General features: G+C 44.5%; 1 protein-coding gene across 1 annotated transcript in view; it reads left to right on the top strand.

Moving 5' to 3' along the window:
• LOC138287142 (solute carrier family 23 member 1-like) overlaps positions 1–27,630 on the top strand; it is a 225,917-nt gene that overhangs the window by 39,659 nt on the left and 158,628 nt on the right. The window contains exon 4 of the mRNA XM_069227501.1: positions 3,597–3,756. Within this exon, the coding sequence (XP_069083602.1) occupies positions 3,597–3,756 (160 nt within the window). The remainder of the gene's footprint in view (positions 1–3,596; positions 3,757–27,630) is intronic.

Raw genomic sequence — 27,630 nt, 5'->3', positions numbered from 1 at the left:
TATAAGGATTGGGCAGGCGTGTGCAGCTTCCCGCAGTCTCTTTCCCTTAATGCCTTATACACTTTCTCTTTCTGCATCAGACGTACTACACCCCAGTTACATTTTGTCGCTAGTAAGCCTTTAGAGGTTGGTTGTTATCACATTGTGTTACTGGCTGTATGCAAATATTTTGTTACATGTAATGTCACAGATTACAATACTAGGCAAGGGTTTTGACATTGGCCACCCACTCTGACAAGCCCTGTGGGTTTTGGTGGCAAGCCATTGATAACAGCCACAGGTCTGGTTCACTAGGAAAAAGTGCATTCCATTGCCCTAGGTATGGTTATGAAAAAGTTATAACAAACACATCAGGTCTGACATATTGATTGTGAAAAAGCATATGTTAACATCATTAAGCATGTAAGGGTGAATTTGTTATTTCTCGGTATTAAAGCCTATGGCTAGGCATTTATTATATGAAATGTCACAGATTACATTAGTAGGGAATGATTTTGGTGTAGGCCACTGCCTCTGACAAGTCCAGGGAGGAGAAGATTTGCACTGTAATAACTTCTTGCTAGAATCTCTTCTAAGCTGTCTGCCAAGATCTTAGAGCAAAGAAAATCTTGAAACATTACATCAATATAGATAAATGTATATCCATACAGGTAGATAGAGGGGCTTTGGGTCAGCTATCTGTCCATGACAGCGAACTGCATAGGGTAATGGTTTAGTCTGCATCAGTTATTGGCTCTCTCGCCCTGTAAATGACGGCATTGATCATGTGTGTAAATGCACCTGAAAATAAGTGCGCTACAATGTAAGTGCTGGTTGGTCAGTACTTTAGTTTAGAATTTTCACCTTTTGTAGTTCCCTTTCATTTCTTTGCTTCTCCACTTTTATTTTCTTGTGAGGATACTATAGCTCTCCAGACAGTGCTATCGGATCACTTGCATGCCATTCACTTCATCTATTGAGCGCCATAACCCACATGGCCATTATGGAATGCCGTCCATAGTGTATCACTGTTTTACCATTCCAAGATGGCTAACACGTTGGTTCTAAATGTAGCAACCGTGCTTGTGTTTTAAAAGAACAATAGACTGTTTTCAATAACTTTGAAAGACGGACACTCACTGCTATGTTTAGCTCTGTTATTGCAAGAATAGGCCTGGTGGGTTTAGTTTTCTTTTTTTATATTCTTAAATTATTTTGTATACGTTTTTGAGATTGTGTACATTTTATTGCAGTTGTGTCAGAGGGAGAATACACGAGTGAATCAATGGGATGAATGTGTACCTGAGTGCAAAGATGAGTGACGGAATGCATGTATGATGACTTATTGAGCGCCTAAACCCACCAATGGATCAAAAGGCATTTTCATTCATAAGCAAGAGCTATTGAAATTGTCCATGTGTGTGGCTGAGAACCTACGGGGTCCCTTTCACTTTTGCAGCAAGAGTAAGTAGTGTTATGGCATCCCTACTCGCTTGCAATTAGATATTATAAGTAAGTGTTTATGTAATTGTCTTATTAAATGAACATTTTGATGTCAAATTGTGCCTGCAGTCAGAAAATAAAGTACAGCTTTTAATATGGAGACCGTAAAATCACACTTCTTATTGAGGAGTTACCTTTATGCTGATTCAGGTGCTCTTTTTCATTCTTTCCTTCGCTTAACACACAGCAAACTACCTTCACCTGCATATTTCTGTTGTAAAAAAAAAAAGAAGTAATAAGACCCCGTGTGGAACTTGCACTGAAGCCAATGCCAGATATAGAGAAGGGCATGCATTTATAAACACCCAGATATTTAGGTCAAGCCTACCAGACAGCAGGAGCGTCGCCCTCCCTGCTGCATGCGCAGCAGGCAAACACAAATAAATAAAATGGAATAATAATGCCGTTTTACTTTGCCCTCACGCTTGCACTGTGTACAGTGCAAGCGTGAGGGCATGGAGCGGGGCTGCATTTGCAAATGCAAGATGACTGCTGCCCCTTTCAGTCGGCATGTCAGGTTGGGCCGGCTGTCTAGCTAGGGCCAGCCCATATACGCACTGTAGACCCAGCAATCCTAGGGCTGTCGAACAGCCGAGGGATTGCTGGCACAGGCCCCCTGCCTCACAATGAGCGCTGGATTAGCCTTCTCCCACCAATCCAGGATCTGCTGAAAACAGCATGGGAGCAGCTACAGGATTGGTTGGAATCCAGTTGCACTGAGCAGGAATTAAGTCCTTCCATTCCTGCTCGTGGACACGGGGGAGAAGTGCTGCAGCTGGGAGGGCCTCAAATATGGTAAGTTTGACACTATGGCACCCCATCATATTTTAAACCTGAAGGCCAACACTGGTTGTCTGGTTACTCAAGACATATTGTGGACCTACCAGGAATTTACATAGGGCTTACAGCTTCCCTATTGTTTACCAGTGTGTGGCTTTAGTGTGACTTTCTTTCCTTGCTTCTTTTCAATGGCTTTCCTTGTTCTTGTTTCATACCGTGTTTGTCCTTCCCTTAGAGCATAGCTTCTTTACCATCCTTTGAACAGGTTGTCTTGTGTCCTTTCTCTGCTCACGTTTGGGCAACTTATTTTTTCTTCTTGGTTAAGCACTCCATCAGAGTGCATGTTTTTCAGCTCTCTCCCTCTTTTGCTTCTTCCCCCATAACCCATCTCCATGCACGTTCTGTGTGCTTCTTCCCCTGATTCACACGCCGTGCACCGTGCAGCTATCTCCTCATGCTGCCCTCTCCTTCAAAGGATCCATTTTTAAGTCTGACCACTCCCTAGTGCTCCTCTCACCCCCACAATCAGCTCCTCTTTTGGCCCCCTCCACCGCTGTTTTTAAAAAAATATTTTTTGGGGAGGACCTCCATAAAAGTGCTTTAGGGCACTGAAAATATATTTGTTTTAGTTGGCTAATCTAAGTGGCACTCAACACTTCATTCTGTAGGCATACACATGGTGCCATATGCACAACCCTACAGAATTACGCCACTGGCAACAATGATAACATAGGCAAAAACCTGTAGGTCCCAAATGCAAGACCTATTGGATTTGCCAATGCTTTTTTTGTGCAATTTTATGTAGAGCGAACTTGGCTTGAGGGCATTAAAATGCTTTACAAGAAACCCAAATTACACCATTTTTAGGTACACTGAGATTCAGTAATTTGCCCAGGATGTCGAGCCGAAGCTGGGCTTTGTTTCCAAGTTCCAAAGTCGGCAGCTGTGGACAATGGCTCATTTCACAAAGTATATCAACTATCTTAAGGCCAGTTTCCATCTATCTCTGCTATGCTGGACTGTTCTCAAGTAGTTACTCGAGAGGGAGAGCAAGACCTAACACCCACTGTATGTTCATAATTACAGTTCTCCCTGAAATAATAATGTCACAGTTTAGTTTCTGATCATTTCTGTCAACTGAATATGATGAAAGTAATTTTGTCCCTATCCATGGTTACAAGTAAAGCAAAAAGTGAATAAATATAGACTGAGCCTCCCTTTACAGAGACTTTGATGGTTTGTATTACATTTATGCATGTACATGCTTTAAAAGCACCAGATTGCCTCAGAACCAATTTGTAACAATACATAAATGTGTCCCTCAATAATTGTAGGCTACCCATCTTGGAGGGATCATCACCTGCATTTCTCACTCCTGCCCTCACTATGCTTTCCCTCCCCCAGTGGAAATGTCCGGATTGGACCCAAAATGCCAGCCTGGTAAACACCACTTCACTGGAGTTCAAAGAAGTATGGCAGTCGAGGATGCGAGAGGTAAGTTCCAGGACATTTGATATATGCCATGGTTTAAACATTTTCTTGTACCTTTAATAGGCTTATTAGGCTCTTGCACCTGCTTTAGTTATACTAAAAACATTGAATACTTAGGCAAGACTGCCACTTTTATTCTCCATTTCTCAGTTTCAAATTCCGGGTCTGCAGGAGAAAATACTACTCTTTAGTGTTGAATTGGGACATATCAAGAATGCATACCCTTTCATAGGTTTGCATATAAGCTTGACATTTCCTTTTACTAACGTGCTGCTTAGCTTTTTTAATGAAAAATCAAACGGGGGACTGGTCCTTGTGATCTTTGCAACCCGAGATCGAAGTGGAGCAGCATAACTTATTGGACATATCAGCAAAGGAGTAGCCAATGGATAGACATATATGACTGACGTACCCTACTCACCAATTTAGTAACAATTCAGTCGTGCCACCCTCTTTCCTCATGAAGTGGAAAGCAGATTGGGCAATCTTGTGAAGACCAGCGGCACTCATTCATTCACAAGCTAGGCCTAGTCTGGTGCTCTCTCCTTCAGGATTGGCTGTGACTTCCTTCTAATACAGACGTGAGCTGATAAGGGCCATGAAGGTTGAACAGCCTTAATCATGCGTGAAGAGTCCATTAGGGTACTATTGCTGCTGCCAATTAAGAAGTGCAATCAGTCTGCAGTCCAAAACTCCAAACCACTTAGAGTGGTGTAGGATAAGGTGCAAATTCAGAAAGCCAAAAATCTACACAGCCACCAGGCACTAGCACTTCGGTCTTCTTGCTAAGCTTGAGCTAACCTGTTCTTTCTACTCTCTGACATCCAGCAAACATCTCTGAAGGACAGATTCGTCATACGGGCCATCACTCAGTCTGAATAAGAGTTGAGCGCCATCTACATACGTCTGGAGCTGGATCAGGATGGGTAGCTTAACATATATGTTGAAGAGAAATGGGGAAAGTGCATAGTATTGGGAAACACCACAGATTACAGAAAAAGTAACTAGTTAAAAGAACCAAAAGTAACACATTGCATACATTCTATAAAAAAAAAGATGAAAACCAATTGAGTAGGGTTCAGTGAATAAATTGGTTACTTCCTGCTATGGTCTTATAATTCATTTCGGAATCAAAGGATAGAAGTCTCATTTCTTTTTGGCTGATGTGTAAAATCTGTGGTGCTTAAACTGGTTTAAACCTCAGTGAATGTGTGTCTAAAATAAAATGTTTGATTGGCATGAGGTAGGAAAATCATTAATGTGTCTTTCCTTTCGAAATTTTTGTTTCAAATACATATCCAGAGTTAGTTTCAGTCTACAGGTTATGCGTTTGTATAATGGGGCATATTTCCGTAAGCCATCGTTAGTAGAATTCATGCTTTGAGCTACCCTTCAGGGTCCACCATTAATTACTCCGCAGGCTAGCTGGTAGTTAAAAGACTCCCCTAGAACAAGAGACTCATTCTGAGAGATTAGTTTTCTCCCAGCAGAGAAATGGTGAGGGAGAAATCTTCCAACATGGGACAATTGAAGAGCCTGCGGTCTATTGATTACAGTGACCCAAGGGGAGTTTCTTTGAGGAAAGAAAACAGACCTGGATGGGCGGGGCTTGGTTCAGAGAAAGGGATCTGTAACAATGTAATTTCAAGCTGCCATTTTGATTCTTCCCAGAATACTGTGCAGGGGGTTGATCAGCTACTCACAGGAAGTCCCACTTAAGGGTGGGGAGGAAACGTGGCATCTCTGGACTGGGTAGAGACTTCCACCCTCTAAAAATCTCGACCTTTTTTTTAATCCCATACACAAAGAAAGACCATTGAGAAGAAAAGGAGCAGCTTACAGAACATGCTGATGAACTCCTGTATGAAGTGTGGTTAACCAGCATTGGAATTGTATTCTTAGAAGTTTGTTGGTCTTTTTCTTCAGAATTAGTGGTACTGGCTCACAGTCAGTCTTGGGGATAGTTGATGGCAGACATGATGGGGACCATGAAGGAAGTGTGTCCCCTTAGGCTTCCATAGTTTGGTTCTGCGTGTGTGCCTGGGGAGTAGATGTGATAGGCTTCTGCCAGTCACACAGGCTGCAAATGGCTCAAGGACTTGGGTGAATGGTGAATGCAGACAATGATAGCGGCCAGTCATTAGAACTACGGGGCACTGCTGAAGGAGGACCCCCGGTCAGAAGTCTGGCACAGGCTGGACAGGAGGGCAGGCCCTAGCTCGTACCACCAGCTGCTGCTAAAAAGAAGAAAGCAGCATTGTACTGTGGCTGCGGAAAAGCACAATTAAACAACCATCTATAATTTGGAGGCCAGGAGGCCCGCTGGAATACTTCTGGTGAGCAGAACGTGCCACAAGGAGCAAAACAAAGCAAACCTTCTCTAAATCTGACCATCAGGGCAGGAGATGTCAAATTTATTGTAGCCAATTGTGCAGCTCTTCCATGATCTGTATGAGTGCTCCCTGATGGACAAAGTGAATGTATCTACATTATTTAAGAAAGCGACACAAACCCCTATAAACGTTTCACTAGCTTTTTTGTTTTTGAGAAAGCGGCACCCTAGATCTCTAGGAGTGATGCAGGCTGGGTTTTAGTTTTGGCCAGAGCTGACCTTTTGGTGTGCTCTGAGATTGCAGGGAATCCATTGAGTTTTGGGTTCTAAGAGGTTGTTAGGCAACTTGCTTCAAAAGTTGGAATATAGTTTTCAATGAAATGTTCACTGTTATTCAATGTTTACTTTTGTGGAGTGTTAAATGGGTATGGCATTGTAACCCCCATAGTGCAGAGGATGATCCGCTGACATCCTCCACATTACCTCTGTACTGCAGAGGACGTCAACGGGTCATCCTCCATACTGCCTAGCACCCATTAAAGAAACATATCAACCACAGATCATACAAAGTCAATATGGTCTACAGCTGTACCCTGGTTTGATACAATAGTGCCATGGGCGCTGGGCCCAACCACCCCCATATGATCCAAAACCTCCTGCCACAGAACGTGGGGAAAATTCTTGTTTTAAGCTAACATTTGAGGCATGCGGGGCACTTGGGCACAGTAGTGGGATCCACACAAGACACGCCATTCTGGACTCCCTTGTGTGTCTAGTTTTCAGAAGTATCTGGGTTTGGAAGGTTTTCCTGGGAAACGGCCAAGCCCAAATTCTGCAGCTATCCATGTCACCAAAGTGGATCGGTTTTATAGGGAGAATTTGATGTCGCCACATTGTTTTTGTGGCCTCTCCTGTCGTGGGCACTAGGATCAACCACATAAGTTGAGTACTGTTTTTATCAGGTGGTGTGTGCAAATGCTGGATGGCAGGAATATTGTAGATCACTTTTCAAACTTCCAGAACCTGCCTTGCAGAAAAGTGAGTAAAATGTGTTGGTTTAGGCAAAGGTTGAGGTTTTGCATGGCATTGTGGTTTAGAAAAGATAGTGGGATCTATGCCAGACCACCATGGACTCACCAGGGTGTCTACTTTTCAGAAATGTCATGTTTTGGTATGTTCCCTGGGACGTGGCTGTGCTACATTCCACAGCTACCCACGTCACAAAAAAGGGTTCATTTTGTTGGGGAAATTTGATCTCTCTATGTGTATTGGGATATTTCCTGCTCAAGGCGCTAGACCCACTGTTGTGTATTGGGACCTCTCTTGTTTGCCGAGGCGCTAGGCCCATACACACAAATTGGGTACCATTTTTATCAAACGAAGTGTGGGATTGTTCGTGGTAGGAATTTTGTTGAGGTTTGCAATCCACTGTGGATTAGAAAAGGTAGTGAGATCAACATCAGACAACCCTGGGCTCGCTAACGTGTCTATTTGTCAGAAATGTCATGATATGATAGGTTCCCTGGGAGGTGACAAAGTCAAATTCTACAGCTACCCTCATCACATGAAAAAAGGGTCAATTTTGATGGGAAAAATGTGTTTTCTCTATGTTGGGTTTTGGAGGCCTTTCCTGTGATGGGTGCTAGGCACAGCCGCACAAGTGTGAGAATAGTACAACATTTGTCATTACCAATTGCATTACTCCCCATTTTCGACTTCCAACTGTAGCCAGTGTGCAAGAAAAAACACATTTTGCACAATAGCCCTCTGAATCACATGATAATATGGGTAACCCGAAAATTCAGAGGTGTACAAATACTGTTCCTAAACTCAGTATCTTGTGCACCTTTCAAAAATACACGTTTCCTGTATACTCAGTTTCCATTCATTAGATTTTAGCATATGAATTGCTACATGATCAGTACACAATAAAAAATCATTATGAGCTGTATTTGAGTCTTTGGCTCTGGGTATCATATGTTTTTAAACAACCAACAAACCTTAAATATCCCTGCGACTAGAAGGGTTTTGCAGATGTATATTCATTTTGTAAATTGGCCATTGGGGCAAAAAATGACAGATGAAAATGTTGTGCTATGTTTTCCAACTAATTTTCATCACTTTTTAATTCAACATTTAGGGCCAGATGTAGGAAAATCCAATTTTGCGACTTGCAAATTGCGAGTCTGACCGACTCGCAATTTGCAAGTCACAAAATTGGATGAAGAATGGTGTCTCAGACACCTTCTGCGACTCGCTATGGGGTCGCAAAGACCCACCTCATCAATATTCATGAGGTGGTCGCATTTTGCGACCCCATAGCGAGTCCCTGCACTCACAGGGATGGTGGCCTGCTGTAGTCAGCAGACCTCCATGTCTGTGACTGCTTTATAAATAAAGCAGTTTTTTTTTTTTCATTTTGCAGCCCGTTTTCCTTAAAGGAAAACGAGTTGCAAAATGAAAAGTAAACCGAAACCATTTGGTTTAGTTTTTTTCAGAGTAGGCAGTGGTCCATAGGACCACTGCCTGCTCTGAAAAATATTTTTGCCGACATTCACAAAGGGGAAGGGGTCCCATGGGGACCCCTTCCCTTTTGCGAATGAGTTACCACCAGTGTGACACTGGTGGTAACTACGAGTTGGTTTGCGACCGCATTCGCGGTCACAAAGCAACTCTGAATTGCGATGCGAGTCGCAAATAGGAAGGGAACACCCCAGTACCGACTCGCAATTTGGGAATGAGCATCGGGTTCGGCCGTTTGCTTGCGACATGCAAACGGCTTACTACATCTGGCCCTTAGTTTCTTTCAGAAATCCATTACCAATCTACACAGATAACTCATTGCTGAATTTCGATTGTTGTCTAGTTTTGAGAACTATATTGCTTTCTGGTTTCACACAAGATTTTCACACATTGCCACCACAAACTGCGAGTAGGTTGAAACCACAAAAAACTGATGTAGGAAAGTCCTCCTTTTTTGCCCTGATCACCCCCACACTTTTTGGACAGGTACTGGTGGTTACTGACTCTTGGCTGTGCCTTGGGTACTGCTTACCAGTCCCAGGGCCAGTGCTCTGTGTAAAATGGATATGCAAATTAGGCTAATTATAATTGGCTAAGTTAACCTACCTATAAGTCCCTAGTATATGGTAGGGCATGTAGGTTTAGGGACCACAGCATAGGTGATGCAGACCTAGGTGCACTGCTGAGTTGCCCAGTGTCATTTTAAAGGCAGGCCTGCCTTGCTGGCTGCTTTTAAATTAAAGTTATATGCAAATTCGACTTTGGAATTAAAAGTAGTTCCAAAGTCTTAAACTACCTTATTTTTACATATAAGTCACCCCTAAGGTGTGCCCTATGTGCCCCTAGGGCTGGGTGCCATGTAACTTTAAGCAGGGACTTTATAAAAATAGATTTATAAACCCTGGTGAGGTAAAAACAGCCAAATTCGTTTTTCCCTCATTGAAGTAAATGGCCTTCATAGGCTAGAATGGGGAGACTTTATTTTAAATTTTAAAGTCTCCTTAAAGGTTGCATACCAAGAATTTGGTATCAAATTAATTGTTGTAATAAATCCCACAACTTCCAGTTGTTGGATTTAATATAACTTGTTCAGGTAAAGAGTTTTAGACTTTACCTAAAACGTTGCCAATTTCAGCCCTGCATTGTTTTTGCTGCTGTGCTCTGATTGGCCAGCCTGCAGCAGCTTAGTCAAGCTCCCTTGATGAGGTGTGAAGTGGCCTGGCTTCACACAAAGGAGAATCTCCCCTCAGCAGATGCTGAGGCAGGAAGGGGGAGGGCTGCCAAACTGGTCTTCAAAGGCAGAGAAGGACATTTGGAGCAACCAGCAACACCCCCACATCCTGCAACCCCAGACAGCTAGGTGCCCCCTTGATTAGATTAGGAGAGGGCAGGAGAGGGGTGTGTTTATGATTTTTAGCCACACCAGTGGGTGGGCTCAGCCAGATGTAACCTCCAAAAATCAGATTCAGCCATGTTGGATTTTTAGAGAATGTTGCCTTTTGGGATGGATTTTTGCCACACTTCCCAGGAAGTAGTCATCACAGGGGGACCACCCTGTACCTGATTGGAAAACCAGGACCCCCCTGCTTTTCACCCAGGAGCAAGGATAAAACTGGCAGACCTGCCCCCACACCTCAGATCCCCGCCAGATTTCAAGAAGAAAAGAACTAAAGGAGAAGAAGGACTGCCCTGCTGGACCCCTGGCCTGCATCTGGAACCTGCACTCAGAAGGACTGCACCAGCTGCACACTTGGGCTTCACCACAAGAAGGACTTTGCCTGGCTTCAACTGGTTCAAGGAGGGACTCCCTGTTTGCTACAGGTGAAAAATTGCTATCCAGAGTCCCCCTGCACCAACTCCTGAAAAGTGACCAGCTGACCACTGTCCAGTGGCCAAAAAGGAGTTTGCGCCAGGTGCATTCTGGGAGTTGAAGTCCACACCCCCCAAGGACCATCTCAGAACTTCTGGACCCTTGGGGTGAGCTGTGGACCCCAAAAGAACCTTAAAAGAACATCTGGGTGAAGCCCCAGAAGTTTGGAGAAGATTTGAGAATTTTTGTAAAAAAGCTCCAGAGAGGGACCGACCCGCCGTGGAAATTCTAGCCGGCTTGCCTCAACCGCGACCCGGCCTGACTTGGTGGTTCGTCCCGGTAAAGAAAAATCTCCAAAAAAGAAACTAAGGGGGTCATTCTGACCCTGGCGGTAATTACCGCCATGGCGGAGGTCGGCGGTAGCACCGCCAACAGGCTGGCGGTGCACCGCTGGGCATTCTGACCGTGGCGGTTCAGCCGCGGCCAGAAACGGAAAGTCGGCGGTGTCCCGCCGACTTTCCGCTGCCCTTGAGAATCCTCCATGGCGGCGGAGCGCGGGGATTCTGACACCCCCTACCGCCATCCAGTTCCTGGCGGTTCTCCCGCCGGGAACAGGATGGCGGTAGGGGGTGCCGCGGGGCCCCTGGGGGCCCCTGCAGTGCCCATGCCAATGGCATGGGCACTGCAGGGGCCCCCGTAAGAGGGCCCCAAAAAGAATTTCAGTGTCTACCTAGCAGACACTGAAATTCGCGACGGGTGCAACTGCACCCGTCGCACCTTCCCACACCGCCGGCTCAATTCTGAGCCGGCGTCCTCGTGGGAAGGGTGTTTCCCGCTGGGCTGGCGGGCGGACTTTCGGCGGTCGCCCGCCAGCCCAGTGGGAAAGCCAGAATGACCGCCGCGGTCTTTCGGCGGGAACCGCGTGGCGGGCGGCGACCGCCGTCCGCCGCGGTCAGAATGACCCCCTAAGTCCGAAGGTAAAAAGTTGACCGGGACCTCCCAGCCATCGTATCCGAGAAGGGCTCCACGGACGTCGGATCAAGATCCAGGTTTACCCCGGTCGAAGGATTTTCACCTCGAAAAAACGACTAAGTCCGAAGGTAAAAATCTCCACCGAGGAATCCAGCATCGCGTATCCGGACAAGGGCTCCAGGAGGTCGGATTCGACTGGCAGGTTCGTCCCGCTGAAGAAAATCTTCAAAATAAAGACTAAGTCAGAAGGTAACTTTTTAACCGAGGCCTCCCGCGACTTGTAGCCGAGCAGGGCTCCATCGCGGTCGGCCTGAAACTTTGACTTTGCCCCGGTCCTGGTGCAACCAGATGACCCGATTGGCGCTTTTTATTTCTAAGCGCTAGAAAAATTATAATTCTTTAAAAATTCATATCTCCGGTTCCCTTTATCTGATTTTATTCGTTTTTGTGTCATTTTTAAGATAAAAATATAAACTATTTTTATAAATTGGTTTTGGATTTTTAAACTGTTTCCTGTGTTTTATTTAATTACTGTTTTGTGATATTTGAATGCTTTACACACTGTCTCCTAAGTTAAGCCTTGACGCTCGTTGCCAAGCTACCAAGGGTTGAGCTGGGATTAATTTACTGAGACCTAACTGTACCTAAGTGGAGGTTGGTGTCTTGTTGCTAGGTGTAGATACCTACCTGCCCTTACCAATAACCCATTTTCCAACAACTGAAAAATGGAGTTCCAGTTGGAAAATGCAAAAATTGGCTTTTACTGCCTCTTACAACTATGCTTGTTCCTAAAAGCTGGCAAGATTGTGATCCTAGCACAGCAAAACTTTAGCGGATGCAATTTTTAGAAAAAAATACACAAACTCAAAATGTTGGCATTTTTTGGCTATTTTTTCAACTTCCTCCAGGGAAGTCCCCAAACCCTGGTTAACTTTAGAATCCCCAACATGTGGGAGGAAAGGACGCAAATTGCTATGAATGCTTTCGAGGAATAAATGATATGAAGGTGTTGTAATGAAGGTGTTTTCCAGCATGCAAAGCTTGTAAAATGTTTTATTTCATTCCCAACTCCTCGCGTCGTGGTATCCCAGTCGAGCAGCTAGCGGTAACTGCCACTTAGCTTCAAGCGCGAGGGGATTGCCATGATTACATAATAAAGTGTTGAAAACATTCGAAATACTGCGAGGGATAACAGAGACTTAAGATTACAACATATCCCCCTTCATTCGCATTGAAAACCAAAAACGAACTAAACATTAAGGGCCAAATGTAGGTGCGACTCGCAATTTCCGATTTGCAAAATCGGATGCAGAACGGTGTCTCAGACACCGTCTGCGATTCGCTATGGGGTCGCATTTTGCGACCCCATAGCGAGTCCCTGCACTCACAGGGATGGTGGCCTTCTGAAGACAGCAGACCTCCATGTCTGTGACTGCTTTTTAAATAAAGCAGTCTTTTTTTTTATTTTGCAGCCCGTTTTCCTTAGAGGAAAACGAGTTGCAAAATAAAAAAAATAACGAAACCATTTGGTTTCGTTTTTTCAGAGTAGGCAGTGGTCCATTGGACCACTGCCTGCTCTGAAAAAACATTTTGGGCAACATTCACAAAGGGGAAGGGGTCCTTTTGGGAATGGGTTACCACCAGTGTGACACTGGTGGTAACTGCAAATTGCTTTGCTACCACATTCGCGGTCACAAAGCAATTTAGCATTGCGATACGAGTGGCAAATAGGAAGGGGACACCCCTTCCTATTTGCAAGTCGCATTCACAATGAGCATTTTGCATGGCGCAAACTGCGATTTTCGCAGTTTGCACAATGCAAAATGCTTCCTACATCTGGCCCTAAAATACTAAGGGTATGTGTTTCAAAGGCAAAATGGAAACAAAGATGAAAAAACAAATTATAAGAACACAATCATTATTCGAAGATATAGGTCTTCCACAGTAATACGGGTATATTCATATTCACATATTCATTGCATAGTCATTCAAGTAACTCGATAATTTCACCCCCTTGAAGGTCTTTGTTCCTTGTAGGTTCTCATGTCATCTCTTCTAATATCACCTGTAATATCACCTCTCATACTGTCTTCCCAAACCCATTGTTTCTCCATTCATTACCCACAATAGGTCCAACAATTCTTGGTCATGAATTAACATATAACCGCTACATGTATCTTTATAAGCATCTCTACAATCTCTTCTCCCTTGTTCAGTGTTGACTGAACCAAATTTTGCCATCCTGTGCAAATTCCACCTTTGACCATTGTTTAAGACCACATGCCAATTATGAACTTCTTTCACTTGAAACAGTCTGATAATTTTGCTCAAACCACTTTTAAAGCGCTCTGGCTTTATTTTCACCCAACCCCCGGATTGATTTTCCCTTTGTTCTTATTTGTTTTAGAAGATTCAATATCAGGGTCTCTACACTCAATAAGATTTTTTACCCAAGTCATTGTCAACTTGAAAATAGGTTTCCTTCCTTTAATAACATAAAATGGCACTTTCTTTGTGGTAGTATTTCTGTGGTGCGATAGGCCCACGCCAAATCAGCAATTGTAAAGCCTCCTTTACCATACGATTAGCCCTCTCTACAATGCCATTGACTTGTGGATTGTAAAGTGCTGTACAACAATGTTGGATGCCACATTCATTTAAAAAGTTTCTAATTTTCTGAGAAGTTAATTGAGTGCCAATATCAGTTACAAGGACAGCAGGATAACCTTCTTCACTAAAAACATTACGTAAGACCCATATGGTCATTTTTGTAGTAATTTCTGGAATTAATTTCAGCCAACCACCTAGAATGAACATCAACTAGTACCAAACTAAACCTTTTTTCATGCTTGATCCCTGCCATAGGACCAATGAAATCAAGGCAAACAGTATGCCATCCATGAACAGGATCACAAATACTGCTTGCAACATTCTGCGGTCCCACTGTCAAACTCTTTGCATTCAACACACTGTTCAATCCACATTGCCACTTCTTCATCCATCCCTGGCCACCAAAACTCCATACTCAACCTTTTCTTAGTTAGCGTCTGACCAAGGTGTCCCTCGTAAGCAATATCAAAAATCTCTTTTGTAGAGCAAAGGGTCGAACAATCTTCTCACCCCGCATTATAATCTGCCTAGCTACTATGGACAGTTCGTCTAACACTTTGTTGAAAGACCTTAGAGCACTCAACAAAGTACTCTCTCTCCTTGGTCCCTTTTCTATCAATACTTGTACTTCCTTTAAAACATCATCCTCATCCATGGCACGGGACCATTCTGATTTATTGATAGCTACTCTACTCCAAAAAATCACATCCTGAACACTGGCCACCACTCCTTCTCTTTCCCCCTTTTTTACACCTTTCTCATCTACATTCTTCCAATCCAAAGGCAGGTGTGACAAGCAATCTGCTTGTGTGTTCTTCCACCCTGGAATGTACTCAGTTATAAAATTGTACTCTTAGAATTTTGATGCTAGTCTCATAAGCCTTGCTGAACCTTTTCCTGCACCCCCAGGAGGCAAAACCTTTAACAAAGGTTTATGATCTGTGAATGTTTTGGCTCCACACATATGTTCTATAATACTCTACATGTTACGACTCGGTCGTCCCATTTCCAGGGGGCGCTGTAAGGGGACTGTCAGAAGCCTGGGAATCACCTTGAACACCTATCTAGAGTCCCTTTCTGACTCCTGTTTGTTTCTCTTTTCTCCATGGTACACTTGTGTAGGACTACATTTGCTTCTTGGGACTGCAAATCCCATAATGCACAGCTTGGTAGTCAGGAAAACCCGGATTCTGTTTCCCATTGTTTTCAATGGGAGAAGTCCAGTTGCTCCTTTTCACTGGATCCTCTCCTCCAGGACTTGCAAGTGTCCGAAACCACACACACCTGAAACCTCTCCTGTGCAGCCCAGCTTGGAACTGCTTATAAGCAGCCATTTCCTCAAGCTCCCCGTCGTGCATCGGACTTCAATTCCTTTGTGTTACAGACCCCTTGTCGGATGGTGTTCCAGTTTTGTTCCTGTTCTGTTCCAGCCTGATCCTGTTTCCTGTTTCTCTGCCCTGCTCCTGATTGTTCCAGCCAGAGTCTGCTCCCTACTTCTTAGCCTTGTACCTGTTTGTTTCTTCCAAAGCCTGCTCCCTGTTTCTCTGCCCTGCTCCTGCCTTGTTTCAGCCTGAACCTTCTCTCTGTTTCCCAGTCCTGTTTACTGCTCATTTCCTACTCCCTGTATTCCAGTCCTGTCCTTGCCTGTTCCAGCCAGAGCCTGTTCTCAGTTTCCCAGTCCTGTCTCTGTCTGTCCCAGACAGAAGTTTGCGCCCTGTTTTCAAGTCCTAGTCCCGCCTTTGCTTCAGCCTGAGCCTGTTCTTGCCTCTGCCTCTTTGTTTGTTCCCTTCTGTTTCTGTTTCTTCTTGGTTCTTTGTGTCTGGTAAGTGTTCTATCAGTCTTCACCAGTGTATACGTGTCCTCCTGTGTACTGGGGTTGGCTCCTGGTTTCCAGGAGGCAATTCCAGCCCCCATCCTTGTCCAGTGTTATACGTTGTATATCGTGCCTAACAGTGACAGTGTGCTATTGCTGTTTTCTCAGGAATCGCCACTGTGTTTCCAGCTGGACCCACAAGAGCGTGTCCTGTGTATGTAAGTACTATCCTTGTTTGTGCTCTAGGGTCCAGAGACAGAATCACTTCTGCCGCCTCCTTTCTATGGGGCTGGCAGGGTGACTATCTGTAAGAGCAAACTGCACAGAGGCATTGAGATTCCCTGTCACTGTGGGAGGTTCTGCGCCTTACTCTGTGTACAACCCCAGCGTGTTTGTCCACTGGTAATCTGTTTCCTGTTTGTTCGCACAAGGGTTGCTCTGCTTTTACTTTCCTGTTTCCTGTGCCTATCCATAGCTGTCCTTTCCGTGTATGCCTTTAGCTGCTCCTCTGCCCCAGTGTACTACCTCTTTAGGATATTCGGTGACCTCAAGGGGTGTCCCAACCAAAGTCCTGATCAGACCCGCCCGAAACCGTGACAGAATGCACGACCCAAACATTTCAAGCTCCCCTGGCAGTAAAGGCACACGCAAACCTAAAGGGCTTTCCTATCATGTTAAGACACCCCTTTCTAAACCTAGACATTCTCTGAAGACCTCTAAAAAAGGCCTTAGTTTAAAGGATAGACTTGTTAAAGAAAATCAAAGATTGCAAATGCAGTACTACATTGCGTGGCTTGCTGATCCATCAATGTTCAACTATTATAACATCTGTGATTATGACCCCCAATCCCTGTCTGTAGAAGAATTACAAAGTAATAATGAGTTTTTGGAGGTTCTATTACCTCAAACAGGGGAGAATGTTCCTAACAGTAAAAGTACTTTTGCTATCTCTGCACAAGGCACTCACACTCAAGAAAAACTTGTTAATTCCTTGCCTCATGCTAGCGCATCCCAAATTCACTTCCAGGACTCTGTCAAAACAAAGAACCCTGACACTGTTCAAGAAGCCACACTAGGGATTCCCTTGTTTTCTGTTGAGTGCTTCAGCCCATCTAGGCCAGTTTCTCAGAATTCAAAGTGCAGTGCTGACTCTTATAAAGACCTATCAATCCCTCAGAGCTTCCAAGTCAGCAGGCTAGACCCTGTATCAAAGGGATCAGTAAAGACTGTGGGATTCCTTAGTTCAATTCAAACGGCTTGTGCTCTTCCCAAACTGGATGATAATATACCAGTCTCAATCCCTAAAAGCTCTGCTAAACCCTTTTCTATTATGAGTGGGTTTGATAACAATATGGACATACACACACTAAAAGAGCAGTTTTGGCAGATTAAAAGGCAGATATTGGACTTCTATGATGATTATGTTGTAACATACACAAGAAATCGAGCACGTGGGCTCTTTTCATCCATGCATATTTCACTGTTGCCAGAACCAGACATTCTGTTTATCTGTAAGGTAGAAGAAGTAACAGAGCAGCTGATGGAAACTACTGCAAGACAATTTGAAAACTTGAAAAAAGAAAATGATCACCAGCTTTGGCTCAAAGAACAGTATGCTACTTCATGTGCCTCTCCAAAGACTGCTATAGAGCATATTGTCCCTTCTATTATTGACAGTCAAAAGACAGCTCCAGTTATAAATATATCAGCCCCTTTTTCAGACTCTCTCTCAGCTTGTGGTTCTCCAGAGAATATCCCAGTACAGTTGACTGAATCTCTGACATCTCTGAGAGATTTGACACCTCTTGATTCAAAGGATGGATCAGAGTCTTCAGAAGGAAGTGTCTCAGCCCCTCTATCAGAACAAATAAAGCCAAAGGAAGAAGAGAGTTCTGAAGCAGACTCCAATAGCTGCACCTTAAGAAACCAAGATATGACTTTACTGGAGGTTAATGGCAAGTTGTGCAACAGTGTTGAAGAATCTGAATCTAGTGATGACAGTGGTTCCTGCCTTGCCGTGAATAAACCTGCAGATAGTGCTGTTCAAATGGCGCACACACCAGAATTTTCAGATTGTGGGGATACTCCTGACCTTTCAAACAATATCATAGAATTTTCAGATAATGAAGAGACAGTTCATGTTTCAAGTGAACTAATGGATTTTTCTGACCATGACGAAATACCCGCAATTACTAAGATTGTAATGGACTTCTCAGAAAGTTTAAAAATCTCTTCTGTGTCAAAGCAAACCGTGGAGATTTCAGAAAAGGAAGAAAGCCAGCAATCTGAAACTAAACAGCCTGTCATAAGAAATGAGCGCCTTCTCCTAGAACTGGACACAGTTGCAGCCTCAACCACTGATCCTGACCTGCTGATCCCTGCCAATGTGTATCCTGTTTTCAGCTCCACAATTAGTGAAGAACAGATCTCTGAGCTACCGGTATCTCATCTTGATGTAAAATCAGCCACACCAACGTCACCTGCTGTGTCCCTGAAATTAAAGACTCCTGAAACCCAGCAATCTGAAACCGAAGCTCAAGTACTGAAAGATATAATATGTCCCACTAAAACTAAAGACTTGAATTTGAATCTTGTATTCGAAGATCTGATGATAAGTACTGTTCTTAGTGTTTTATTGCAAGAAACCATCATCAATTCAAAGGCTAAAGCTGAAGCTTTAGATAACAATGTAGAGGCGATTTCTGAAGAGACTCCGGTTCCATTTCTTTCCAAAGAACAACCTTTCAGTGTTAACAGAGTTGAAGATCAACTACCTGTAGGAGAAACGCCTTGCAAAGAAACCATTTCTGATACCACGAACACACCACAGAGCACTTGCAATGATGAAATCTCAGTCTTGTCTGAAGATCACCCTAAAGAATTAGCTTGTGAAACTTCTACATTTTCAGATGTTAATCCAGTTTCTAAAGACTTGAAAACTCTTGTTGCTCCTGAATTTGATACTCCAAAGTCATCCAAGATGAAAGAAAATTCTGACTTTTTCATGTTTACTTTGAGAACACCAGTTACCCATGCCTCCCAAGTCTCTATGCTTTGCAAGCCTCAGACCACAATCAATGTAAATACTGCTGCAGAAACAGACAAATCCTTCTTGTTTGAAGGTGTTACAGACCTGACAGTTACTAATACACCACTTATCTCCTCCAAAGAAGACAGTACTGAACAGGAAACTAAAGTACTAAAGAATACCGCCCAAGATGTAATTCCAGATCTCCTTGCTCTTGAATCCACTTCACCAGAAACCAACTCCATGCACTCCTCCCATATCAATCGAACAATAGAGAGGAAAGACATTGGAGCCCATATGGGTATTAATACATGCTTTGCTCATTGGAAGATTCACCTATGGCAGGACTGTAAACTTATCAACCAAGGTTGGTGTTGGATTTTCTTGCTGTGGCTTTTCCTCTTCAACTTTTTTCAGCCAAAGGATCGCCTTCTCTTCTTGAGCAGACTGGTGGGAGGGGGTATACTGTTACGACTCGGTCGTCCCATTTCCAGGGGGCGCTGTAAGGGGACTGTCAGAAGCCTGGGAATCACCTTGAACACCTATCTAGAGTCCCTTTCTGACTCCTGTTTGTTTCTCTTTTCTCCATGGTACACTTGTGTAGGACTACATTTGCTTCTTGGGACTGCAAATCCCATAATGCACAGCTTGGTAGTCAGGAAAACCCGGATTCTGTTTCCCATTGTTTTCAATGGGAGAAGTCCAGTTGCTCCTTTTCACTGGATCCTCTCCTCCAGGACTTGCAAGTGTCCGAAACCACACACACCTGAAACCTCTCCTGTGCAGCCCAGCTTGGAACTGCTTATAAGCAGCCATTTCCTCAAGCTCCCCGTCGTGCATCGGACTTCAATTCCTTTGTGTTACAGACCCCTTGTCGGATGGTGTTCCAGTTTTGTTCCTGTTCTGTTCCAGCCTGATCCTGTTTCCTGTTTCTCTGCCCTGCTCCTGATTGTTCCAGCCAGAGTCTGCTCCCTACTTCTTAGCCTTGTACCTGTTTGTTTCTTCCAAAGCCTGCTCCCTGTTTCTCTGCCCTGCTCCTGCCTTGTTTCAGCCTGAACCTTCTCTCTGTTTCCCAGTCCTGTTTACTGCTCATTTCCTACTCCCTGTATTCCAGTCCTGTCCTTGCCTGTTCCAGCCAGAGCCTGTTCTCAGTTTCCCAGTCCTGTCTCTGTCTGTCCCAGACAGAAGTTTGCGCCCTGTTTTCAAGTCCTAGTCCCGCCTTTGCTTCAGCCTGAGCCTGTTCTTGCCTCTGCCTCTTTGTTTGTTCCCTTCTGTTTCTGTTTCTTCTTGGTTCTTTGTGTCTGGTAAGTGTTCTATCAGTCTTCACCAGTGTATACGTGTCCTCCTGTGTACTGGGGTTGGCTCCTGGTTTCCAGGAGGCAATTCCAGCCCCCATCCTTGTCCAGTGTTATACGTTGTATATCGTGCCTAACAGTGACAGTGTGCTATTGCTGTTTTCTCAGGAATCGCCACTGTGTTTCCAGCTGGACCCACAAGAGCGTGTCCTGTGTATGTAAGTACTATCCTTGTTTGTGCTCTAGGGTCCAGAGACAGAATCACTTCTGCCGCCTCCTTTCTATGGGGCTGGCAGGGTGACTATCTGTAAGAGCAAACTGCACAGAGGCATTGAGATTCCCTGTCACTGTGGGAGGTTCTGCGCCTTACTCTGTGTACAACCCCAGCGTGTTTGTCCACTGGTAATCTGTTTCCTGTTTGTTCGCACAAGGGTTGCTCTGCTTTTACTTTCCTGTTTCCTGTGCCTATCCATAGCTGTCCTTTCCGTGTATGCCTTTAGCTGCTCCTCTGCCCCAGTGTACTACCTCTTTAGGATATTCGGTGACCTCAAGGGGTGTCCCAACCAAAGTCCTGATCAGACCCGCCCGAAACCGTGACACTACACCCCAAACTGCCGCCAGGGTTTCTTTCTTAACAACAGAGTAGTGACGTTCCACGACAGTTAAGGAACGTGAAGCAAATGCAACAGTTCTTTCTGGGGAGCCAAACGTCTGAGATGACACAGCCCTAATGCCAACATCACTGGCATCCACTGTAACAATTATTTTTTTGTTTACACCAACAGGTGACATTATGCCTGCTTCAAATATTTCTTTCTTAATGTTAATAAAACACTTTTGTTGATCTTCACCCCACACATACACCATACTCTTCCTCATAATTACTTTGAGGTTTTCAGTTTGACTTGCAAAATTCAATTAAACCCACGAAAGATCTGAATTGATCCTTAGTTTGAGGTGTTGGTGTTGATTTTATTGCTTCAAGCAAATCCCTTTTTGGTCTTACCCCGTCAAATGACAGGGTATGTCCTAAATATTCCACTTCAGTTACCAGGAATGAACACTTTTCTTTGCGTAATTTCAATCCAAACTCAGCTAATCTGCTCAATGCCTCCTTCTTTAAAGCCCTGTTATGACTACCCACACTGTCTCCAAAAACCAAAATATCGTCTTGGAAAAATATAACATTCTCTATGCCCTTGAATACTTCATTCACCATTCTCTGGAAAACACTGGCCACTGACGACAACCCAAACGGCACTCTTGTGAACTGGAAAGTGCCCTCCATGGTAATGAATGCTGTTAGTTGTTTGGATGAATCATCAAGCCTAATTTGGTGATAAGCATGTTGCAAGTCTAATTTTGAAAACTATTCCATCTGCTTTCTAAGTAATCACGACCGGAGATATCCGCGCTGATGTTTCATCTGGTTCAATAATTCCATTGGACAGCAACTCATCAAACATTTTTTTTAATTCACCCCTTATCTTAATGGGAACTCTTCTAACTTTGTGCTGGACAGGTAGCACACTGTTTTAACATTATTTTGTACACATACCTCTTCAGTTCTCCAAGATCATCTTTAAACACTTGATGAACGCCTTTCAGAATGTAATCTATTGATAGCTCCTCCACTACCATAACTTGTTCCACAGCACGTGGATCAATCTTTATTTGCAGATCATACTGGTGAACCCACCCCAGTATTGTTGGCCCTAACTCTACCACAGAAACTTTGCCTTTTACGCACCTATTTTTTTTATTGAATGAGCGTGTCCATGTACGCCAAAATATTTAGCTGTTCTCCTTGAAATCCTCCTGGGCTAATATCTCTGGGTAACAATATTATATTAGGCCACTATTTCTTAAACACATTTTTTGGGATAATGGTGTACAGTGACCCTGAATCTACCATTAACTCAATATTCCTGCCCTTGATGGTAAAACTAGTACTGGGTCTCCTTCTCCTCCTACTTTCGCTGTCACTACAAGTTACTCCATGAAACTGTTCATTGTTATACTCATTGACACACAAAACTCTATCAACTCTTTCGCTGCCATAAAATATTTCTTCCGACACAGCTGCAACTTTGCTTTCTCCCATTTCTCTGCACATCTTGGCAAAATGACCTTTACGACCACAATGTCTACATTCCTTTCCTATAGCATAGCGTTTCATTGAGGCTAAAGTGTGGTGTGTACTACCACACTTTCCACACACTCTACTACTGATTTTATTGCCATAGTTTCTAATTTCCTGGAAAGATCTTCCTCTGAAATTCCCTTTGTTCGTAATAAATACGTCTTCATCAACTTTGTCCACTGTCGACATTCCATCAATCGCCTTAATGTCTCCCTTAGCGTCTCTTCATTCCATTTCCTTCATGCAATATTCAGATCCTTCAACTATTTTTGCAATCTCGATGGCATCCTTGAGAGAAGGATTTTGTGCAGCCCACAAACGTTCTTGTGTTTTTCTACTTCTGCTTTGAACAATAAGTTGATCTCTTATCATCTCTTTTGTCATTGCTCCAAATCTGCATTTAAGAGAAAGTTCGCGAAGTCTTGTTAGGAAGTCATCTATGGATTCACCTACTTTCTGGGGTTGAGTGTAGAATTTGTACCTTCTCATCACCACATTTGTCTCCTTAGCAAATCTCGTTTCTGTTCTCTTGCATGCTTCCAAATACACATTCTCCATGGGCTGACCTTCATCATCTAAAGCCACAGGAAGATATTTAAATATGTGTTGACCCTCTTTTCCTAGGGTACTCAAAAGGATAGCTAATTTCCTACTCGGTCTAAAACCTTGGCCATCGATAGCTTCCAAATAATTGTTAAACATTTCCACCCATTCGTCCCATTCAATAGGTGGAACTCCAGGTTGTGAAAGGAAACAGCGAGGTGATGAAATTGTGGTGATATCCATGTTAAAACGTTAATAATGCTTTATCCCAATTAATTCGAATATAAAAATTAGCCCTTCTTCAGTTTTCTATTATTATTTCAGAAATCTTTCGTGCATAAAATGTACAAATAGTGTTCAAACTTGTTTGTAATTGCTTTTAACTGTTATTTGCTTGTAACCAGCATTTAAAAGGTTAAAAACTGAAGAAATGAATTTGCTAGATAAACTTCATTAAATGCCTGGTGACTTTCCCTTTATGAAATGGATAGTCTCCCTTTTAAACAAGGCTTGAATATTTCTTTGTAATGACCTTTGTAAAACGCTTCCCCTCTCCAGCAGAAATATGTGTTGTTGACTTCACCGGGTGTTTTATGGTGAGTCACACATTAAAGCCTTCAAGATAACATGATGATTTACGAGCTAACGCGTGGTTGCACTTATCTTATCTTGGTTACGAGTAGGTTCTTCTCCACATGCGAAGAGGTCCGCCACGCGCGTAGCTGTTGTCCGTCATCAAATTAATCTTGTAATGAAGGTGTTTTCCAGACCGCAAAGCTTGTAAAATGTTTTATTTCATTCCCAACTTCTCACGTCGTGGTATCCCCGTCGAGCAGCTATAGGTAACTGCCACTTAGCTTCAAGCTTGAGGGGATTGCCATGACTACATAATAAAGTATTTAAAACATTCAAAATACTGCGAGGGATAATGGATACTTTAGATTACGACATAAGGCTTTAGTGCAAAGTGCTCCAAACAACCAGGAAGGGGTCATACCTGGGGCAGGAAAAACCTCAACAGCTGAGGGGTTAACAACAAAAAGTGGAAAATGTTTATTAATGTAAAAGGACTCATAGACCCTCATTTACAAGAATCAGATGCATCAGCTTCAATGATTCAGATTTCTTGCGCTGCCCTACCTCCCCTAATGATGCCATGGATGCGCTGTATTTACAATACAGAGCTCCATTGAGCACGTTTTCACAGATGCTTCAGAAATTCTGACACATCTATGACGCTAAACTGATGCATTACCGGACTAGCGTAAAAAAATTATGCTACTCCAGCAGTGCAAGGAATGCTCCCATAGAGAAAAGCCCTGCATCATTTTATTGCCTGCTCTGAGCAGAGTTGCAGAACGACGCAGTAAAATGTTGTAAATTTCACTGCGTCAGTTCTGCGTGGCTTCTCCTGAGGAAACTCCTACCTTACATACATTATACCTGGCTCAGGTATGATGTGATGCAAGGCTTTATAAACTGATGCACTGGGCCCAATGCATCAGTTTGTAAATGTGGAGCAGTGTAAGGCACTGCTTACACCACTATTGCGTCAAATCAAAACGACGCAGTGGTGACACAAAGGCCTGAGGCCCATAGTTTCTCATTGTTTAATGTATGTGCTTCATGTGACACAGTCAATAAGCCCAACGTTTTATAGCTGTGCACATTTGACAATGTACTGCAGACTTATATGGTATTGTAATTGTGGGACTCACAGTTTGTTTCACACAAACCGTTGATGATGTTTATGTAGTCTAGTCTGCACTCACAGGGTTAGTTGACCTCTGTGACCTTTCGTTAGTGTGTACCATTTGTAGTTGAGAGGCCATTTGGAAGGTGTTCCCAATGGTTTTTCCGTCTGCCATGTTTTCTGTAATTTTGTGCAAAGTACATATCATTGCATGCAATTGAATATTTTTGCTATTTAAAGCACTGACTGTACACTGATGAATTTTGTTATTTATTGCATTGTTAAGTTCTGTCAGATTTTCTAGCCCAATGAAATCTTCTTAGTAAGCTTTGGACTTGTCTACTGTGCTACCCTGAGAGTCAGTTGCAAAAAGGTATGCTTACTTCCCAATTGGAGAGTCTGCAATACCTGAGCCAATGGACACCAGAAACGAACGATATGTGTGTCACAATTGGAGATCAGTAACCCCTGATTGCCCTGCACATCTCTGCACCGGATTCCTCAAAAAAGGTCTTTGAATTGTATTCTTTGCTTCACTGGAAGGTAATGGATGGGGCGGAGGGTGTGGAGTGCTTGCTCACCAATCTTTCTGCCATACTTTAAAGAAGTGGCGCCTGGTAGTACCATACTGCAGAACATATAGGGCACTGCAGTAATCCATATGTGACAATTTATGTCCCCCACCAAAGAAGTGTGTTTATCTGGTGAAGGAGAATAAAGAATCTTCTTCAACATTTTAAGGTAATGGAAACCTGCAGCACAGACTTTCTGAATTGGAGGTGATAAATCCCAGTCAAAATGAATGACTCTGGGGGTCATTACAACCCTGGCGGACGGTGTTAAAGCTGCGGTAATACCGCAAACAGGCCGGCGGACAAAAAAAGGGAATTATGACCGTGGCGGAAACCGGCAACATAGACAGCCACTTTAACACACCGCCCGCCACGGCGGTCACCGGCAACAGACAGGCGGAAGACAATGTACCGCCCACAGTATCACAACCCGCCAATCCGCCACCTTTTCCGGGGCGGATTCACCGTGGATAAAAACACAGTGGAAACAGCTTTTGCAATGGAGAAAACGCTCACCTTAACACACTCCACGAGGAAGGAGGACACCATGGAGCCGGAATTACAAATACTCCCTGCCCTTGTCTTCCTGCTCATCTACGAACACCAGCACCGGCGGCGCCGAAGACAACGGTGAGTACTGTACCTACGAGATATGGGAGGGGGGAGGCAAAAGTCAGGAACACACACACGCAACACCCCCACCCCCACCCTTGCACATTACAACACACACACCAATGCATTTCCAAACATCACAGTAACAACCCACAACCCCCCCGGAAGAATGCAAAGACAAAAGGAAATCGGTCCAAACATTTTAATGTATCAAAATACAGTTCCAAATATATACAGATAAATATACACAATCAACATTATATACATTACGAGAAGTAGTGCAGGTATGCACATATCAATGTCCGTGCACCACTGGTCCAAAAATGCATGGGCAAGGCCCACACTAGATACCTGTCCACAAACGGAGAGAACACTGCAGGGGCATCAGATAGAAATACAACAGGCACCTCAGGGGGAAGGGGGGGGGCACCTGAGCCAGATTACAGCACCACGCCAGATCCACAACGGGGCTCCATGCCCATTGATGTATCCTGGGGAGTGCAAAGCCACAGTCTCTCGAGTCTCTACAGTGGGTGGTTTGCCCACTGTTACATCCTGGGGAATGCAAAGCCACAGTCTCTCAAGTCTCTACAGTGGGTGGTTTGCCCACTGTTACATCCTGGGTAGTGCAAAGCCACAGTCTCTCAAGTCTCTACAGTGGGTGGTTTGCCCACTGTTACATCCTGGGGAGTGAAAAGTCACAGTCTCTCAAGTCTCTACAGTGGGTGGTTTGCCCACTGTTACATCCTGGGGAGTGCAAAGCCACAGTCTCACAAGTGGATAACAGTCTCCACTGGTTCTGGAGGGGGAATGGTGCCTAGAGTGCTTCATCCTGTTAAGGACAGACGGAGTGGATGCATGTGTCCACTGGTTCTGGAGGGGGAATGGTGCCCAGACTGCAGCAGGCTCCCTGTGACGGTTCCTGTTCCGTCACTGTCCCAGCTGCACATGAGATAACAATGCTTGATGTGGCGGTGCTTTTCCTTGTGCAGCGGTGCTTTGCCATGGCGGTCTCTGACCTGTTCAGCGGTGCTTTGCCCTGTTCAGCGGTGCTTTGCCATGGCGGTCTCTGACCTGTTCAGCGGTGCTTTGCCCTGTTCACCGGTGCTTCGCCATGGCGGTGCTTTGCCCTGTTCAGCAGTGCTTTGCCCTGTTCAGCGGTGCTTTGCCATGGCGGTCTCTGACCTGTTCAGCGGTGCTTTGCCCTGTTCAGCGGTGCTTTGCCATGGCGGTCTTTTCCTTGAGCACGGTGCTTTGCCATGGCGGTCTCTGACCTGTTCAGCGGTGCTTTGCCCTGTTCAGCGGTGCTTTGCCATGGCGGTCTCTGACCTGTTCAGCAGTGCTTTGCCCTGTTCAGCGGTGCTTTGCCATGGCGGTCTCTGACCTGTTCAGCGGTGCTTTGCCCTGTTCAGAGGTGCTTTGCCATGGCGGTCTCTGACCTGTGCATTGGTGTGTGGCATGACGCTCCCTCATTGCCCAGCGGGGCTGTGGCTGCCAGGGCCCTCCTGGGCACTGACTCCGGCGGTGGTCTCCTGACTAGTGACGATACTGCTGCCCTCCTGGGCACTGACTCTGGCGGTGGTCTCCTGACCAGTGACGATACTGCTGCCCTCTATGCACTGACTCCGGCGGTGGTCTCCTGACCAGTGACGATACTGCTGCCCTCCTGGGCACTGACTCCGGCAGTGGTCTCCTGACCAGTGACGATACTGCTGCCCTCCTGGGCACTGACTCTGGCGGTGGTCTCCTGACCAGTGACGACGGTGCTGGTGGTGGCGTCCCGGCCGCCGGGGAGGATGGCGCCCTTCTCCGCCGTGCTGCTCTTACCAGACTTCTTCTGGCCCCTCTGCAATCCCCCTGGGACCCTTGCGTGCAGTTTTGCCGCCAGGAGTCTTCACCCTGTCCCGTCGGCCACTTTCCAATTTGAGGTG

The sequence above is a fragment of the Pleurodeles waltl genome, chromosome 4_1 (assembly GCF_031143425.1).
Source record: "Pleurodeles waltl isolate 20211129_DDA chromosome 4_1, aPleWal1.hap1.20221129, whole genome shotgun sequence".
Lineage (NCBI taxonomy): Eukaryota > Metazoa > Chordata > Amphibia > Caudata > Salamandridae > Pleurodeles > Pleurodeles waltl.
Note: the sequence above shows the minus strand (reverse complement) of the source record. Positions and strands in the feature narration are given on the sequence as shown.